This window comes from Bufo bufo, chromosome 5 (assembly GCF_905171765.1).
Source record: "Bufo bufo chromosome 5, aBufBuf1.1, whole genome shotgun sequence".
Classification (NCBI taxonomy): domain Eukaryota; kingdom Metazoa; phylum Chordata; class Amphibia; order Anura; family Bufonidae; genus Bufo; species Bufo bufo.
In genome coordinates this window covers 271,442,563-271,461,070 of record NC_053393.1, presented here as the reverse complement: position 1 = coordinate 271,461,070, position 18,508 = coordinate 271,442,563, and the positions used below count along the sequence as shown (strand labels likewise).

Here is an 18,508-nt window from a genome sequence, read left to right as displayed (position 1 = left end):
TGGATTTGGAGTCACACTCAAAATGAAAGTAGAAAAAACACACTACAAGCTGATCCAACTCTGATGTATGTCCTTAAAACAAGTTAAAATGAGGCTCAGTAGTGTGTGTGGCCTCCACGTGCCTGTATGACCTCCCTACAATGCCTGTGCATGCTCCTGATGAGGTGGCGGAAGGTCTCCTGAGGGATCTCCTCCCAGACCTGGAGTAAAGCATCTGCCAACTCCTGGACAGTCTGTGGTGCATAGAGCGAGACATGATGTCCCAGATGTGCACAATTGGATTCAGGTCTGGGGAACGGGCGGGCCAGTCCATAGCATCAATACCTTCGTCTTGCAGGAACTGCTGACGCACTCCAGCCACATGAGGTCTAGCATTGTCTTGCATTAGGAGGAACCCAGGGCCAACCGCACCAGCATATGGTCTCACAAGGGGTTCTGAGGATCTCATCTCGGTACCTAATGGCAGTCAGGCTACCTCTGGCGAGCACATGGAGGGCTGTGCGGCCCCTCCAAAGAAATGCCACCCCACACCATTACTGACCCAATGCCAAACTGGTCATGCTGGAGGAATGTTGCAGGCAGCAGAACGTTCTCCACGGCGTCTCAAGACTCTGTCACGTCTGTCACATGTGCTCAGTGTGAACCTGCTTTCATTTGTGAAGAGCACAGGGCGCCAGTGGCGAATTTGCCAATCTTGGTGTCCTCTGGCAAATGCCAAACGTCCTGCACGGTGTTGGGCTGTAAGCACAACCCCCACCTGTGGACGTAGGGCCCTCATATCACCCTCATGGAGTCTGTTTCTCACCGTTTGAGCAGACACATGCACATGTGTGGCCTGCTGGAGGTCATTTTGCAGGGCTCTGGCAGTGCTCCTCCTGTTCCTCCTTGCACAAAGGCGGAGGGTAGCGGTCCTGCTGCTGGGTTGTTGCCCTCCTACGGCCTCCTCCACGTCTCCTGATGTACTGGCCTGTCTCCTGGTAGCGCCTCCATGCTCTGGACACTACGCTGACAGACACAGCAAACCTTCTTGCCACAGCTCGCATTGATGTGCCATCCTGGATAAGCTGCACTACCTGAGCCACTTGTGTGGGTTGTAGACTCCGTCTCATGCTACCACTAGAATGAAAGCACCGCCAGCATTCAAAAGTGACCAAATACATCAGCCAGGAAGCATAGGAACTGAGAAGTGATCTGTGGTCACCACCTGTAGAACCACTCCTTTATTGGGGGGTGTCTTGCTAATTGCCTATAATTTCCACTGTTGTCTATCCCATTTGCACAACAGCATGTGAAATTGATTGTCACTCAGTGTTGCTTCCTAAGTGGACAGTTTGATTTCACAGAAGTGTGATTGACTTGGAGTTACATTGTGTTGTTTAAGTGTTCCCCTTTATTTTTTTGAGCAGTGTATATTTTTAACAATTTTATGTCTCTTTTTATGGGAAAGGGGCTTTTTTTATTAAAACTTAAATTTTTTGGTTTTAAAAGCACTTTTTTTTCCACTTTTTATTATATTATAATAATTTTTTTTTATTTTTGTCCCAGTATGGGACTTCAACTTTACAGGGTCTGATCCCTGTTTCAATGCAGAGCTGTATTGTACTGCATTGACTATCGGTGTATTACACAGTGTAATACAATGGTAGTTTGCCTATGAGACCCAGCCTGGGAACTGGGTCTTATAGGCCAGAGGCACCAAGGCCTTGGAATGGCTTGCAGCTGCCATGGCAACCATCGGGTCCCCGCCACTGCAGAGCGTGTGAACGTTATCACCGATGTTGGTGGATGCAGCAGGGATCCTGCCGTCAGTAACAGCCGGATTCCTGCCGCTGATTGCGGCACCGCACATGGGGGAACAGAAGGATTATAGGACGAGAATGTCGTCCTGGGGCGCAGAGTACTGGCCCTTTAGGACGAGCATCTCGTCCTGGTTGTTATGGAGTTAATATTCATAATGGCTATAGTGTAAATAAGGGCTCATTCACATCTGCATTGGAGGTTCCATTCGAAGTCTCTATCACAGATTCTGTCAAACACCAAACAAAATAGCACAGCATGCTGCACTATTTTTCAGGTAAAATGCCAGACTCCCTAATTGATATTGAAGGGACCACTCACTTTATAGTCAATGGAATCTGTCTGGCACCATTAGTTTCTTATGTGTGATCATTAGAGAAGAAAGGGATGCAAATGAGCTCTTAGGATTAACTCTAAGGATTAACAGACAATAACCCTCACAGTAATTGTGTCATGGATGCATTGCTGCTAATGGTTACAGGATTTTGACACAGCAGAAAGGAGGTTTTGCATGATTTCACGGGATTGCTATATGTGACTGATAGCCCTATCAGTTCCATAGATGTGAATAGAGCTGTATACAACTTGCACACTATCGCTTCGTTCAGAGAGGGGTCGCTTCTTCCTATATTTATCACCTCTCTGTAAATACTTGTCATGGATAATCACTTTAAAAGGCCCCACACTAAATTATTATTTAAAAAGTTGTCTGTTGATTAGTCAATTAATTGATTTTGAGAAACTTTTAATCTTTTTTTTTATTTTTTATTATTGTGTTAATTTTTTGTGTATGTTTTATCACCTTTCAGGACTTGAAACAGCGGCTGGGCCACCGACTTCAGCTAACAGATTTACTAAATAAACCTGTACAAAGAATAATGAAATATCAGTTACTGTTAAAGGTAAGTAATTGATGCCATGGTTTCTGGAGGTTAACACCTTCACAACCAGCGCCGTAACATGTTCAACGGTCTTCAAAGATGGTGCGCGAAGGCAGACATCATAGCTGCCAGGTTTCTGCTATTTAAAACAGCAGACACCTGTGGCTGTGACAGAATATTATGCATATTGCAGTATGCTTATTCTTTTTGGGGGGTACGGGGAGAGAATAAAAGAAACTGCACATTTGAGGTAATGGAAGTATTAGGAGAAGGTTTACAAGGATAGATTATTGAGGGGCGAAGTTTATAATTGGAGATGTACTTTGCACAAAATATACTTAGCTAACTCAGCAATTATACTTTTTTACATTGTAATATTACAATTCGTTAATTTCACCTGTTTAATGAGGTGTCGTGGAAGTACATACTTTGTTGTAGCTGTCAGAGTTAGCATGGCCCTCTGCACCACCAATTTTCCATTATGCATGCATCAAAATTTCCCAGGTAACGTGAATGCAAACCACAACGCCCAGGATTTAGGACAAATTTACAATCAGTTTAATTAAGCAGAAGACATTTTAATAAAAAAAATGTAATGTGTGACTTCTAGGTTGGAAAAAGTGGAGCTGGAACATATTCCTCGATGTATTTACACAAGACAACTGGCATAAAATATATTAATAAATCTGCTTCCCACCTTTTACAAAGCTGACTGCCTACAGCCACCACTAGGGGAGTTCATATGAATTTATGCAGTAACAATGACTGAAATAGAAGCTGTAGAAAACTGTTTCCTTAGTGGTGGCTGCATGCAAATTCAGTGTTTTCACATCAATAATAGGAGTTCAGCCCCGAACCCCTTCTCCCCTCGGGCCCTGTAGCAGTTGCGTTGTCCTGCATACATTGAAGGTACACTATTGTGTCTGAGGTAGATGTCAGTAACTGCATAAAACCACCAACATGAATACTAAGAGTAGAAAAGTTAGAGATTTAAATGAATAAATGACCAGTTATACTGAATCTATACAGTGGGGAAAATAAGTATTTGACACACTAGCGATTTTGCCAGTTTTCCCACCTACAAAGAATGGAGAGGTCTGTAATTTTTATCGTAGGTACACTTCAACTGTGAGGGACAGAATTAAAAAAAATCCATAAAATCACAATTATTAGCATTTTATTGCATGAAATAAGTATATTATACAGTAGAAAAACAGAACTTAATATTTGGTACAGAAACCTTTGCAAATTACAGAGGTCCGATGTTTCCTGTAGTCCTTGACCAGGTTTGCACACACTGCAGCAGGATTTTGGCCACTCCTCCATACAGATCTTCTCCAGATCTTTCAGGTTTCGGGGCTTTCGCTGGGCTACATTGAGTTTCAGCTCCCTCCAAAGATTTTCGATTGAGTTCAAACAGGTGCAATTAATACAGATAATGAGTGCAGAGTAGGAGGGCTTCTTAAAGAAAACTAACAGGTGTGTGAGAGAGAGAATTCTTGCTGGTTGGTAGGTGATCAAATACTTATTTCATGCCATAAAATGCAAATTCATTATTTTAAAATCATACAATGTGGGCCTCAGGACGGTCCGACATTTTCTTTTGAATGCACAGAGATACATGACGAGATCCTGAGGCCCATTGTTGTGCCATCATCCACGACCATCACCTCATGTTGCAGCATGATAATTCAGGGCCCCATATTGCAAGGATCTGTACACAATTCCTGAAAGCTTGAACATCCCAGTTCTTGCATGGCCAGCATACTCACGGACATGTCACCCATTGAGCATGTTTGGGATGCTCTGGATCGGCGTATACGACAGCGTGTTCCAGTTCCTGCCAATATTTTGCAACTTTGCACAGCTATTGAAGAGGAGTGGACCAACATTCCACAGGTCACAATCAACAACCTGATCAACTCTATGCGACGGAGATGTGTTGTACTGCGTGAGGCAAATGGTGGCCACAACAGATGGACTGACTGGTTTTGTGAACAATATTTGAGAGTAATGGGTCTTTTGTGTATGTAGAAAATGTTTCAGATCTTTGAGTTCAGCTCATGCAAAATGGGAGCAAAACCGCAAGTGTTGCGTTTATATTTTTGGTCCGTGTATATATTCAGTATAACACGTCATTTATTCATTTAAAGCTGACTTTTCTATATATATTTTTTGGGACAATTTTGTACCTTTATACTAACCTCCATAGCCATGTACTATCTGAAAGTAGACACCTAGGATATTGTAAAAAATTACACGTACCGTATTTTTCGCCCTATAAGACGCATCTAGGTTTTGGAGGAGGACAATAAAAATAAATTTCATTAGACCTCAGGTCAGACCACCAATCAGATCTGTCAGCCAGTCAGACCCCCATGTTAATAAGACCTCAGCTCAGACCCCAATGTGAATTACTCCAATCAGACCTCAGATAAGAGCCCCAAAATAAGACCCTCCCCCATTCAGACCTCAGATCAGCCCCCATGCTAATTGTCAGCCCCCCATGCCTCATATCACATAAAATAAAAAATCACTTACCTCTCCTGCTCCAGACGCAGCCGCTCCTCGCCGCCAACGATCTTCTTCCTCCTGCTGTCGGCTGTGCTGTGACCTGACGCGCACAGCTTGAGGTCACAGAGCGCCTTTACGCTGTGCGCAGCCACAGCACAAACCGAGGACCAGGAAGTAGTGAGTTACAGAGCTTCACCGATTCCCGGTCCTCTGGTACTAATGAGCGATTCCATGATGCCAAGGTGCTACGAAATTTTCCCCCACACACTTGGGGGTGGGGAATATGCGTCTTATGGGTCGGAAAAATATATATCTTAATAAATCACCAGAATTTGAAAAAAATTGACATTTCCAACATTTTTAAAGTTGTTTAAAACTTCAATTACTCTTTATGCGCACAACCACAGTCATGCAACTTTGCAATAATTGGCCTAAATTCCGAATTTGCTTCAGATTTGCAGAGTCCTAGTGCAAATGAAATACTTGCAAAAAACTGTATGAATGTGAAAAAATACATACATACCACACATGTCTACATTTAGTACTGCATCTGTTAAAGGAGAACTGTCACACTTAGACCCTAATTTCAATTTTCATATATGTAGTTACTAATAACATGATATTCCAGAATCAGTTACTATTAGACTGACTTAACCCATATTTAATAAGATTCAGCCCTTAGCAACCAGTCTGCATAAAACTGCAATTTCACTATTCAGTTAAGATGGCCGCCACTGCCCTCACCCTGAGGCTAATCCCACCTGCCCCTCACTAGCCAGTAACAATAGCCCCCCAAAAGTGTCAGTAACCAGAGCCGGTTACTGTTTAATAGCCTGTTACTGTTTAATATCGGATGTTTCAAACTGTAAATTATTGATCTTTTTATTCTTCTTGTAGGATTTCCTGAAGTACTCAAAAAAAGCCTGTGTAAATGTTGCAGAATTGGAGGTATTTTTTTCCAAATCTTTTCTGCAGATTATAACTATATTGTTAATGAAGTTTTTTATTCATCATATTAGAACTCTTAAAACAACCTATATCTGAACTGCCTCTTCATAATAAAATTATGGGATGCTAAATGAACACATGGAGACCATATCAGCCAAACAAATATCTTGACAGACATTTAGGACTCTCTCAAAAAATTGTAGTTGACTCCTGTCTGCCTCAAATGGTAAATGCCTTTTGAATTCACACTTAGGCAACTTTCATGGAATGCCATCTAAGGCCTCATGCACACAGCCGTAAGTGTTTTGTGGTCTGCAAAACACAGATCCTAGCCGAGAGCACGCTTCCTTCAACACCCGTCTAGAGAAAAGTTCTATTCTTGTCCACAAAACGGACAAGAATAGAACGTGTTCTATTTTTTATCGGGGTTGCTGGGGAGGACAGTGTGCTGTTTGCATCTTTTTCAGCCCCATTGAGATGAATGTTTCGACATCTGATCCTTAAAAAAACTGATCGGATGCAGGCCGAAACTATGGCCGTGTGCATGAGGCCTAAGGGTTGTTTCACACGAGTGAGTCCATTGCAGGAATCACACTCTATTTGTGAGCGTGATCCTCAGATCTGGACTTTCAGGGAGCATATGGCCTTATCATGATTTATAATGCTTTGTGCCTCTGTTTAACCTTACTACTACAGAATCATTGTGACAACTTTATATAAGGTCAAGCAGAGGAACATAGCATTGTAAATCATAATAATGCTGTGCGCTCCTTCAAGTCCAGAATGGAGGATCAAACTCACACATAGATTCCCCGCAATAGGCTCGCTCATGTGAAAAAGCCCTTATACTGTAAAACTGTGGACCTATGGAATGTACAGTCGTGGCCAAAAGTTTTGTGAATGACACAAATATTAGTTTTCACAAAGTTTGCTGCTAAACTGCTTTTAGATCTTTGTTTCAGTTGTTTCTGTGATGTATAATTACGCGCACTTCATACGTTTCAAAGGCTTTTATCGACAATTGCATGACATTTATGCAAAGAGTCAGTATTTGCAGTGTTGGCCCTTCTTTTTCAGGACCTCTGCAATTCGATGGGCATGCTCTCAATCAACTTCTGGGACAATTCCTGACTGATAGCAACCCATTCTTTCATAATCACTTCTTGGAGTTGTCAGAATTAGTGGGTTTTTGTTTGTCCACCCGCCTCTTGAGGATTGACTACAAGTTCTCAATGGGATTAAGATCTGTGGAGTTTCCAGGCCATGGACCAAAATGTCAACGTTTTGGTCCCCGAGCCACTTAGTTATCACTTTTGCCTTATGGCACGGTGCTCCATCGTGCTGGAAAATGCATTGTTCTTCACCAAACTGTTGTGGATTGTTGGAAAGAAGTTGCTGTTGGAGGGTGTTTTGGTACCAGTCTTTATTCATGGCTATGTTTTTGGGCAAAATTGTGAGTGAGCCACTCCCTTGGATGAGAAGCAACCCCACACATGAATGGTCTCAGGATGCTTTACTGTTGGCATGACACAGGACTTATGGTAGCGCTCACTTTTTCTTCTCTCCGACAAGCCTTTTTCCAGATGCCCCAAACAATCGGAAAGGGGCTTCATCAGAGAATATAACTTTGCCCCAGTCCTCAGCAGTCCATTCACCCAAACTTTCTGCAGAAGATCTATCTGTCCCTGATGTTTTTTTTGGAGAGAAGTGGCTTCTTTGCTGCCCTTCTTGACACCAGGCCATCTTCCAAAAGTTTTCGCCTCACTGTGCGTGCAGATGCGCTCACACCTGCCTGCTGCCATTCCTGAGCAAGCTCTGCACTGGTGGCACTCCGATCCCGCAGCTGAATCCTCTTTAGGAGACGATCCTGGCGCTTGCTGGACTTTCTTGGACGCCCTGAAGCCTTCTTAACAAGAATTGAACCTCTTTTCTTGAAGTTCTTGATGATCCTATAAATTGTTGATTGAGGTGCAAACTTAGTAGCCACAATATCCTTGCCTGTGAAGCCATTTTTATGCAACGCAATGATGGCTGCACGCGTTTTCTTTGCAGGTCACCATGGTTAACAATGGAGAGAACAATGATTTCAAGCATCGCCCTCCTTTTAAAATGTCAAGTCTGCCATTTTAACCCAATCAGCCTGACATAATGATCTCCAGCCTTGTGCTCGTCAACATTCTCACCTGAGTTAACAAGACGATTACTGAAATGATCTCAGCAGGTCCTTTAATGACAGCAATGAAATGCAGTGGAAAGTTTTTTTTGGGATTAAGTTAATTTTCATGGCAAAGAAGGACTATGCAATTCATCTGATCACTCTTCATAACATTCTGGAGTATATGCAAATTGCTATTATAAAAATTTAAGCAGCAACTTTTCCAATTTCCAATATTTATGTAATTCTCAAAACTTTTGGCCACGACTGTAGAAGGAAATTGAAGTATCAAACTTATATATGCTTAAAAATCTATTTAAGGTGCACATATTTAAGGCTCTTTAACACTGGCGTTGGGCTTGTCCGGCATGTTGTTCCGGCAGCACACACGTGCAAACGTTAGTATGGAACAGCCTGCCCGACCAGCCTACGCCAGTGTGAAAGAAGCCTTTAAATAGATCTTTATGCTTTTCAGTCACTAAATGCTACATTGTTCCTATATCTGCTGTGTTGCTAAATGAATGTGACAACCAATTCAAAAATGTTTCTAGCTTAAAATAGTGGTTGTCTCTTTATATAGGGAGGTCCACTTGAAAAATATAATATAATTGAAATCAGTTTTTTTCCCTATTTTCTGCCACCAGAAAGCTGTTGAAGTTATGTGTGTTGTACTAAAACGGTTTGTAACGACATGATGAATGTTGGGCGACTGCAAGGGTTTGAGGTAATGTTATTACATTTATTTATTAAGCCATTAAATGTTATTTTGTTTTTTTGTTATGATGGTGTTTTGCAGCTCAAGAAATTGACATGTATTTAATAATAATTCGGTTTTGCTGCAAAATTGAATTGATGACTACTATTTTGTTTATTTTTGCTTACTTATATAGCACTGACATATTCTGCAGCGCTTTTACAGACATTAGCATCACACTGTCCCCAATGGGGGCTCAGAATCTAAGTTCCCTATAAGTATGTCTTTGGAGTTTGTGAGGCAATCCAGGGAGAATATCCAAACTCCATACAGATGGTATCCTTGGTCAGATTCAAACCTAGGACCTCAGCGCTTGCAAGGCACCAGTGCTATGAGTTATATCTTAAGGCTTCTTTATACAGTGCAATGATCAGGGCAGTTATGGGGAAGAAGGGTTCCTAAGAATACTGTTTCCAGCTGTTTGGAGAGGAGGCAGTGCTCCATGAGAGCGCTGCTTCTTCATTACATTACACTCATCTCCCCTGTAATCACAAGTACTCACACCATTCAAGTGAACTGCCGAGACTTTCAAGACAGGCAGTGTAATGAACTGGAAGTAGCACTCACATGGAGCACCACCTCCTCGTCAAACACCTGATCGGTGGGGGTCCGGGTGTATAACCCCCAACGAATCAGATATAATGACCTATCCAAAGGATAGTTCATTAATATTAAACTTGCTGCACAACCCTTTTAAGGGCTCATGCCCACAAACATTTTTTTTCCCCCACATCCTATCTGCATTTTGTGGGTGTCAAATGCGGACCCATTGACTTCAATGGGGCTGAAAAAGATGTGGAGAGCTCACAGTGTGCTCTCCGCATCCATAGTCCGTTCCGTGGCACCCACAAAAAGATAGAACATGTCCTATTCTTGTCTGTTTACGGACAAGGATAGGACTGTTCTATAGAGGCCATGACGTTTCCCGTTCCGCAAAACGGCCATCTGCATGACCCTAAGTCAGTGAATCATACCCATTTAAAACATCCCTGGATATAAGTCCTCTAGTTGATAAAATTGGTTTGCAGACAAAAAGTCTACATGAATGAAATGGTGATGTCAAATTGACAATAATAATGAGAGGATGCCTCTGACATAAGACTCCCTATCTTCAGCCCCTCCAGTGTTTCTGAAAATGGCTTGGAGTATCTTATAAAAGGGAACTAATTCTTTAAAACCACTTTTGTCGTAATCCATGTTTGATAACCCCACTTTTTATTTATGATCAGGAACTTAGCAGCTTCTCTGGTTCCAAGTCCTGGATGTTTCAACCTTGGGAAACCCCAGAATTCAATATTGGCCAAAATGCTTAATGTTTAGTATTTATCTTTGGTATGCCTAGTTTGATAAACATACGCTAGGAAAATTGCTGCTCATTATGTCTCTAGGAATTTGTCTATGTGAAGATATGATTTGGACAGTATTGCAACTGTGTTTCCTTGCATATGTTTAGCCATGGTCTAGTGAGAGGGTTAAACTTGTGACGGTCACCCACTGTACTATTAATAACCACCCTATGTTTTCTATCACTGAGCCTGTTACTTCCACATACAGACATTTTCTCCCAGTCCAAGCATTTTCATTTTATATACTAACCTTTTATGAGGCACAGTATCAATTTTTTTTTTTAGAAGTCAATATATAGGAACTCTATTGACTCAACACTGTTTCATTCTAGAACTTCCTCATAAAAACTAATCTAAATTACCGTATTTTTCATCCATAAGACACTGTTTTTTCCCCCCAAAGTGGGGGGATACTAATGAAGCGCTTCCATCCACCGCTTCCTGGTCCTCCACCCGGCTGTCTGCTGTGCAGGGCTGCACACCATGTGACCTTACTGTGTGCAGCCTTCACAGCTGACAGCCGAGAACCAGGAAGAAAAGAGAGGGCGCTGGTGGTGAGGAGCGGTGGCGTCCAGGAGCAGGAGAGGTAAGTTATTTTTTGTATTTTTATTTTGATTTGCACTGATGGCTGACATGGGGGAGCATGATGGCGACACGGGGGAGCAAAATGGCTGACGGGGGCGCTGATCTGAGGCATTGGGGGTCTGATCTGAGGTCTGATTAACATTGGGGGTCTAAATGCTGGTCTGACCTGAGGTTTAATGGAAAATATTTATTTCTTACTATTCCTTCTCTAAAAACTTAGATGCGTCTTATGGGCCGGTGCATCTTATAGGGCGAAAAAAACTGTAGTTTCACAGGATCGATCCTTCATAAACCCATGCTGACACAGCCTTATAAACGTATTTTCATTGGGATACTGCAGGATATCATCTCTTAGAAAACTACAAGCGGTTAGGTTAACCCACAACAGATGTTACTGGCCTATAGTTTCCAGACTCAGATTTTTGACCCCCTTTTTGAATATTGGCACCACGTTTGCTAATCAAATCCTGTGAAACAGAGCCTGTCATTAGAGTTCTTAAATATAAAAATAAAGGTCTGTGTATTACATTACTTAATTCTTAGTATGCAGGAGGGTGTATGCGATCTGGACAAGGTGATATGTCTATTTTAATCTTTTTAAGACACCGCTTGCACTTCTTCCTGGGTTTGACGACCACTTTTAATGGGGTGTTTATTTGACAATTTGCATTTCATCTGACATTTCCCTTACCTCAGTGAACAGTAATTTTGCTTTCTCCTCATCCCCCTCTACAACTCCTCCCTCATCACTCTTTAATCTGTTTGATACGGCACTGGATCGATGTGTAAACATGGCGTGCACGTGGCAGCGGGCGCCATGGCCGGCAGATCTCTGCTGTTTCAAACAGCAGAGACCTGCGGCTAATTACCGTGACCGGCAATAGTGCCTATCGCGGTAATTTAATGCTTTAGATGCGTTACCACGGCATCTAAATGCGCAAAAACCCGGAAGTTTACTACCGATGCCCGTGTGGCCAATTGGGGCATCAGTAGTTGCGCTGAACACTTTCAGCCTCACTGATGAGGCTGAAAGTGTTCATACTGCAATTCTTATTTTGGCCACCAGATGGCAGGCCACAGGATAAGCAATTAGCAAAATTGAGTTTAATGGAATAAGTTTAAATCGCCCCTCTTTCCATATAATAAAAAAATAAATACCTAAATAACAATAAATATAAACATCATGGGTATCACCGCGACCTGAAAACACCCATATTATTAAAATAGAAAAAAATTCCAATACGGCGTATGGCGTAATGGAAAAAAGGGTCCAAAATGGGCAATTTTTTTCATTGCTTCTCGTACCCAAAAACAATGTAATAAAATGTGATCAAAAAGTCACACACACTCCAAAATGGTATCATAAGTATAAAAAAAAAATGGTGGGGGGTCTAAGGTAAAGTAAAAAAAAAAAAAAAAAAACTCAAAGTTTTACATTTATTTTTACACTATTTTAGACATAAAGAACCTATACATATGGGTATCGTTGTAAACGTACTGACCCAGAGAATGAAGCGCATGGGTCGGGTTTGCCGTAAACAAAAATGCTGTGGGAACAAAAACCCCGTGAAACTGTGGAGGAATTGCGTTTTTTTTCCAATTCCCACTACATTTTATGCCATAATTAATGGTGGCATTAGGCTAGGTCTACACAACGACATTTGTCGCACTAATGTCGCGCGACAATTTTTATAATGGCAGTCTATGGTGTCGCACTGCAAAATGAAAATCCATTCGAGATGTCGTCGTGTAGACCTAGCCTTAGAAAGTACAATTTGCCCCGCAAAAATCAGCCCTCATACAGCTATGTGACACGGAAATATAAAAAAGCTATGGCTCAAGGAAAATAGGTTAGAAAATGAAAACTAAAAAAAAAACTGTTCTATAGAGGGGTTAAGGGGCCAACACTTTCAGGTTTAAACGTTTTACCATTTTTTATAATTGAACGTTTTTGGGTTAGTTTTACATTTTTTTTTGGCAATGAGGACTCTGTCTCCCGCTTGGCTGCCTTTATCTGTCTTTGACATACTCCACTTTTTTCTTTATATATTCATTTTTTTTGTGTGCGTACTACTTAAGTAATTTAAATGCTTTCTTTTTGTATTTGCCTCCTTTTCATTTCTATTCATTCACAAGTCTACCCACAATGACTCACATGTTCACTACCCTCACTTATATCTTCCCAATGTGTGCTTTAGGCTCCATTTACACATCCGCAATTCCATTCCGCATTTTGCAGAACGGAAATTACGGACCCATACATTTCTATGGGGCTGCACATTGTGCGGCCCCGATCCGGAATTGCGGACCCGCACTTCCGGGTCCGCAATTCCGATCCTGAAAAAAATAGAACATGTCCTATTCTTGTCCGCAATAGCGGACAAGAATAGGCATATTCTCTTAGTGCCGGCAATGTGCGGTCCGCTAAATGCGGAACGCACATTTCCGCTGTCCGTGTTTTGCGGATCCGTAGATCCGCAAAACACACACGGATGTGTGAATGGACCCTTAGACAGTACTTTACATAAAGGCAAACCCCTCCCCAGTGTTTACAATCCCTTCTAAACAGACCGTAGCCCAGTATGTAAACTGCCCAGCCATAGCTATTTATCCAGCCATGTCTCAGTCCTCCTCAGACATTACTAATTCCAGTTCACCAATTTTATTGGTCAAGCTTCTGGCATCAGTATACATACAATTAAGAGATTTTTGGATATTTTTTACCTAAGGGTACATGCACATGTTCAGGATTCATGTGCAGAGAATCCGCACTGAAATCCGCAGGTGTTCGCAGGCAAATCCGTGCGGTCATTCTGCATCAATTGGTGCAGTGAGAATTTCAAATTCTCATAGTATACTATGTACATGATCTTACGGTGCAGATTTTCTGCACCGGAAAATCTGCATGCAATCCTGATCGTGTGCATTTAACCTTAAATCTTTCCTTATGAACTGTTCTTGTCCCTCCTTCTATCCACCTCCAGTTCCATTACCTCGACCCAGAACAGTATGTGCAATATCTTCACCTGCTATAAAGGAGTAACCCCCACCCAGTCCCTAGATTAAACACTCTTCCAACCTTCTAACCATCTTCTCCCCCAAAACATCGCACCTTCGCCATTGAGGTACAGCCCATCCTTAAGGTAGAGCCAACCGAGAAGTCATCCAGTTCTCCAGAAAGCCAAACCCTCCTTCCTACACCAGTTCTTGAGTCAGTTGTTTACCCCCTAATCTCCTGCTGCCTTTCTGCTGTGGCTCATTGCAGTCCTTTGTCCCTGAAATCATTAAGGTCCTCCACCTACCTCTAACTTTGTCATTGGTGCCAGTGTGCACTATGACCACTGGGTCTTAACCAGTCTGTCCCAGTAATCCATTAGCCTGATCCCTGGTATGTCGAATTCGGGCAACAGACAACACATCGTTTTACAAACCCGGTCTTTGTGACAGATTGCTCCTATCTTTACCCCTAATGATGCAATCTCCTACTACCAGAGGTGGTGGCCGGTCACCGAAGGGAAGCTCCCTCCCATCAAATGGCCGTTCAAATGATGTCTAAATTAACAAATGACTATGGTGTCTGAGGAGTTAAATGTCTGTTAGCGATTTATCTTGGATCGCTAACACTGGCAGTAGGTGTATGCTTTATAACACAGTAGTCACCCAATGGCTATAGCACCTGTTAAGCTCCTGAGCTATACATGTACAATAGATGTAGCCAAGAGGTTAATGGCAGAAATAGCCTACCTATTAACCTACCATATTTGGAGGTTCCTGATATGGCTGTCTTTCATCAATCATCATTTTTAATTTGTCTTTAGAACCCCATCCCCCCCCCCCCCCACCTACCATTGTATAGGACATTCACTCCAATATAAAGGGATTTTAATTGGGAACACAATGACTAAAGTGGCAGCATTTGCCAGTTACCGTATATCCTGCTGACACTATCATGCCGTTCTTTCACCTGTAGATCTCTTTATCTATTTGGCAAGAAGTTCGCACTTTTATGGGCAGAGCAAGCCTTGATTAAAATTGAGGTTGTCATATCAGCATTTGCCAGTGCCCCTAATTTACTTCAGTTTCAGAGATGAAGTAAACTTTATTTAACGCACCAAAATACTTTCTCTTCATGTACTCCAAAAGACTGAACTACATATTTTAAACATACATAAACTAAACCTAAAACGCAATTCAGAATCATAAAAGATTAATCCCACCAACCTCCTACTACTTATTTTCCTCTAGACCAGTCTTTTCTCTACTCAACTGTATTGCTACCTAACTTTCTCTATGTTCTGTATGCTACAGTACTCTCTCATCAATATCAGCTTAACGGGGGTCTAACTCCTGGTACCCCCCACGGTCAGCTGTTTTGAAGAGAAAGCAAGATCTCCTTACTCTGCTCTGTTTACCTGCTCGTCACAGCAATTGCTGCGGTGAGCAGGTGTAATTACAGGTATGGTGTCCCCATTCACTTCTATAGGACAGCTTTTGTCTGTTCAAGTGACTAGGAAGGTGCCTTCCCTTAGAAGTAATGGGGACACCATACTTGTAAATACACCTTCTCACCACCGCAGTTGCCAATGTGATATTGATGACCTATCCTCAGGATAGGTTGTCAATAGTAATAAGCGGACAACCCCTTGAATTTTGTTTTGGCATGTTTTCCACCACCAAAAGAGCCATAAAAAATCACTTTTCTGGTGCTTTTTTAGCAGCATTTTTCGTTAACAGCTATGTAAACCAGAAAAATACTAAAGGCTTCAGCTTGCTACTTTAAAAAAAATAATGCAGGGGCCCCAAAAAAGACGCCTAATTAGCAAAAAATTTCCTGTAGCAAGTAAAAAACAAAATGTGGTGTATCTTGCTTTTTTTTATTTCCAGTTAATATCTGGAGTTTGTGTTTTTACCACAGAAAGTGCACCTAAAACCTTATGTGCAAGAAATGCCACCTAAAACTGCTAAAGTGCAGAAAATGACCCCAAAATAGCTGTTTGTGTAACTCACCCTTATAGTGCAGTAATTTCCAGAAATTCAAGGCAAAATTAAAGCACATTTTTGCCTTGTTGGAAGACTAATCACTTTTCTCATTTAATGGGTCTTCCTCTTGATTTTAAAGATCTAATCTAACCCCATCAGCTTCTTGTCATTTTCCTACATACATTGAAAGATTCCATCCTGCTATATTCTACTGTAAATCATATGCAGTGCCATCCCTGCAGATCCCTGCCCTGTCTTCTTGTTATATATTAGGCTACTTTCACACTAGCGCTTGATCGGATCGTTCTGAACGGATCCGATCATATTAATGCAGACGGAGGCTCCGTTCAGACGGATCCGTCCTGCATTAATAACTTAGAAAAATTTCTAAGTGCGAAAGTAGCACTGAGCGGATCCGTTCAGACTTCAATGTAAAGTCAATGGGGGACGGATCCGCTTGAAGATTGAGCCATATGGTGTCATCTTCAAGCGGATCCGTTCCCATTGACTTACATTGTAAGTCTGGACGGATCCGCACGCCTCCGCACGGCCAGGCGGACACCCCGAACGCTGCAAGCAGCGTTCAGCTGTCCGCCTGGCCGTGCGGAGGCGAGCGTAGCGGAGGCTGAACGCCGCCAGACTGATGCAGTCTGAGCGGATCGCATCCATTCAGACTGCATCAGGGCTGGACGGAGCTCACGAGCGGACAGCAGAACGCTAGTGTGAAAGTAGCCTTAAATGGACAAACTTTCGGGAGATTTATGAAAACTGATTCTCAGGCAGCCAGGGAGAGAGACAAGAGTTCACCAGAAGCATGTCACTACGTGAAGATGGGTCTCTTTCTCCCAGGTGGTCTTCGGCGGACATCCCTCACACCTCGCGGGCCATGAGGAGTGGGGTGTCTCCCCCAGAGGGCGGAGCTAGTAAAGATTTGCTTTTTACTCATGCACGGAGTGGTGTAGGTAGTAAACTCCACACCGAACACAAGAGGGAAGGGAAAAGGTACTAGGCCTGGAAACTAGGGAAAGGTCACCACCTAATGAATCCCTAAACCGAGGGAATACAACAAACAAGAAATAGGGAAAAGACACTTAACTCCGAAGTATGCTGACGAGCAGGAACTCAGAGGAGAACCAAACACCAGCACTTCCCAACCATAAAGGAGCTATCAAACCACATAGCATGATGTGTGAGACCAGACTAAAGAGAGGAATTGGAATGACCACTTAAGCTACACCTGAGACAAGCGGTGTGTGTGATCATAACCAGCAATAATACAGAAACAAGTGAAACCAAAGAGGCTGTCAGATCACATCATGTGCAGCCAGTCTCTTAGATCTTCTGACCCCTGTCATAAAAGAGACCGTAACAGTCACTCTCTGAGATCCACTCTGGATCTTGGTACTGCTGGGAGACGGGACGCCATCATTCCCAGTGCTGACGCTGGTCATCAGCAGTTGCCAGGGAACCTCTGTTGTCATGTCTCTGTGGTGGTGGGAGTTTCCTTCCTCTGCACACTGTTAGCCCTCACCTGTGCTTCCCTGGTCTGAGGGGTGGAGATTGGGTGTGACCTCAGCAGTGTCAGGTGATCTGTGGAGGGATATTTAAACCTGGTCTTTTCCCTCACTTAATGCTGATTATTCAGTTGCTTTCCTGGTTCTGAATCTGAAGCTATCTGGTGAATGGTTTCTCTAGTTATTGACTCTGGCTTTGGTTTTGGTTGTTTTCTGGTTCTTGTTCCATGGCTTACATTTACGGACCATTCTCTTGTTTCCCTATTGACCATTGCATAGTGTCACAGTATTTACTTTGGGGTTTTGCCCAACTGCAGCCGGTGTGCCCAGCCGCCCTGCTACTGCCACCTGGGAATGGCTCTGCCAAAGTCCTCCTTCCTGCTGAAGGCAGGTGAAGAGTACCCCAGCCCCTCATTGGTGTTCAGAGGTGTGACGGCTTGCGCAAAGTGTGTCTGTTCCACCGCATTTGCTGGTCGTCAGATTGGTTTTATTATTACATTAGCATTATACTGATGTAAAGGAAAACTGGATTATTTGCTATAGCGGCCAAGATTCCGCCTTTCATTTTCCAAGGAGCTCTGAAAAAGAAAAGTGGAATCCTATTGATTGCTATGGGCAACAAAACCAGTTTTTCTTTACACCAGTTTTGTTAAATCCCTCCCCCCCCCCTTCCCTTTGTCATATATCTTCTATATAAAGAATCCTTCATATAAAGAGAGGATAAAAAAAAAACATAAAATTATATTATCCTTTGGGCGGACATAAACAAGCCTCTAAGTTCTTTTGTCAAGTATCTTAATTTGATTTGTGCAAGCAGTGAAACAAAGGGACAATTGTATATGCAATAATATATAATCATTTATTATAAAACAAAGAATATAAAAATCAATACAATTGCAAACGATGATGAAGTTACAAAATAATACCCAAAATGTACCACACGGTGGTGTTAACACACCCCTATCTGATCAGCACAGTGTGACTAGTGATTTATGACGACCAGTGTCATACTTTTAACAAACAGACTCTTATAC

The 18,508-nt window shown here is 42.3% G+C and overlaps 1 protein-coding gene across 1 annotated transcript in view; it reads left to right on the top strand.

Annotated features, from left to right (window-relative positions):
• TRIO (trio Rho guanine nucleotide exchange factor) overlaps nucleotides 1–18,508 on the top strand; it is a 796,191-nt gene that overhangs the window by 678,865 nt on the left and 98,818 nt on the right. Inside the window, 4 exon segments of the mRNA XM_040431356.1 lie at nucleotides 2,607–2,699; nucleotides 6,090–6,140; nucleotides 8,940–8,975; nucleotides 8,978–9,019. Coding sequence (XP_040287290.1) covers nucleotides 2,607–2,699; nucleotides 6,090–6,140; nucleotides 8,940–8,975; nucleotides 8,978–9,019 — 222 coding nt within the window.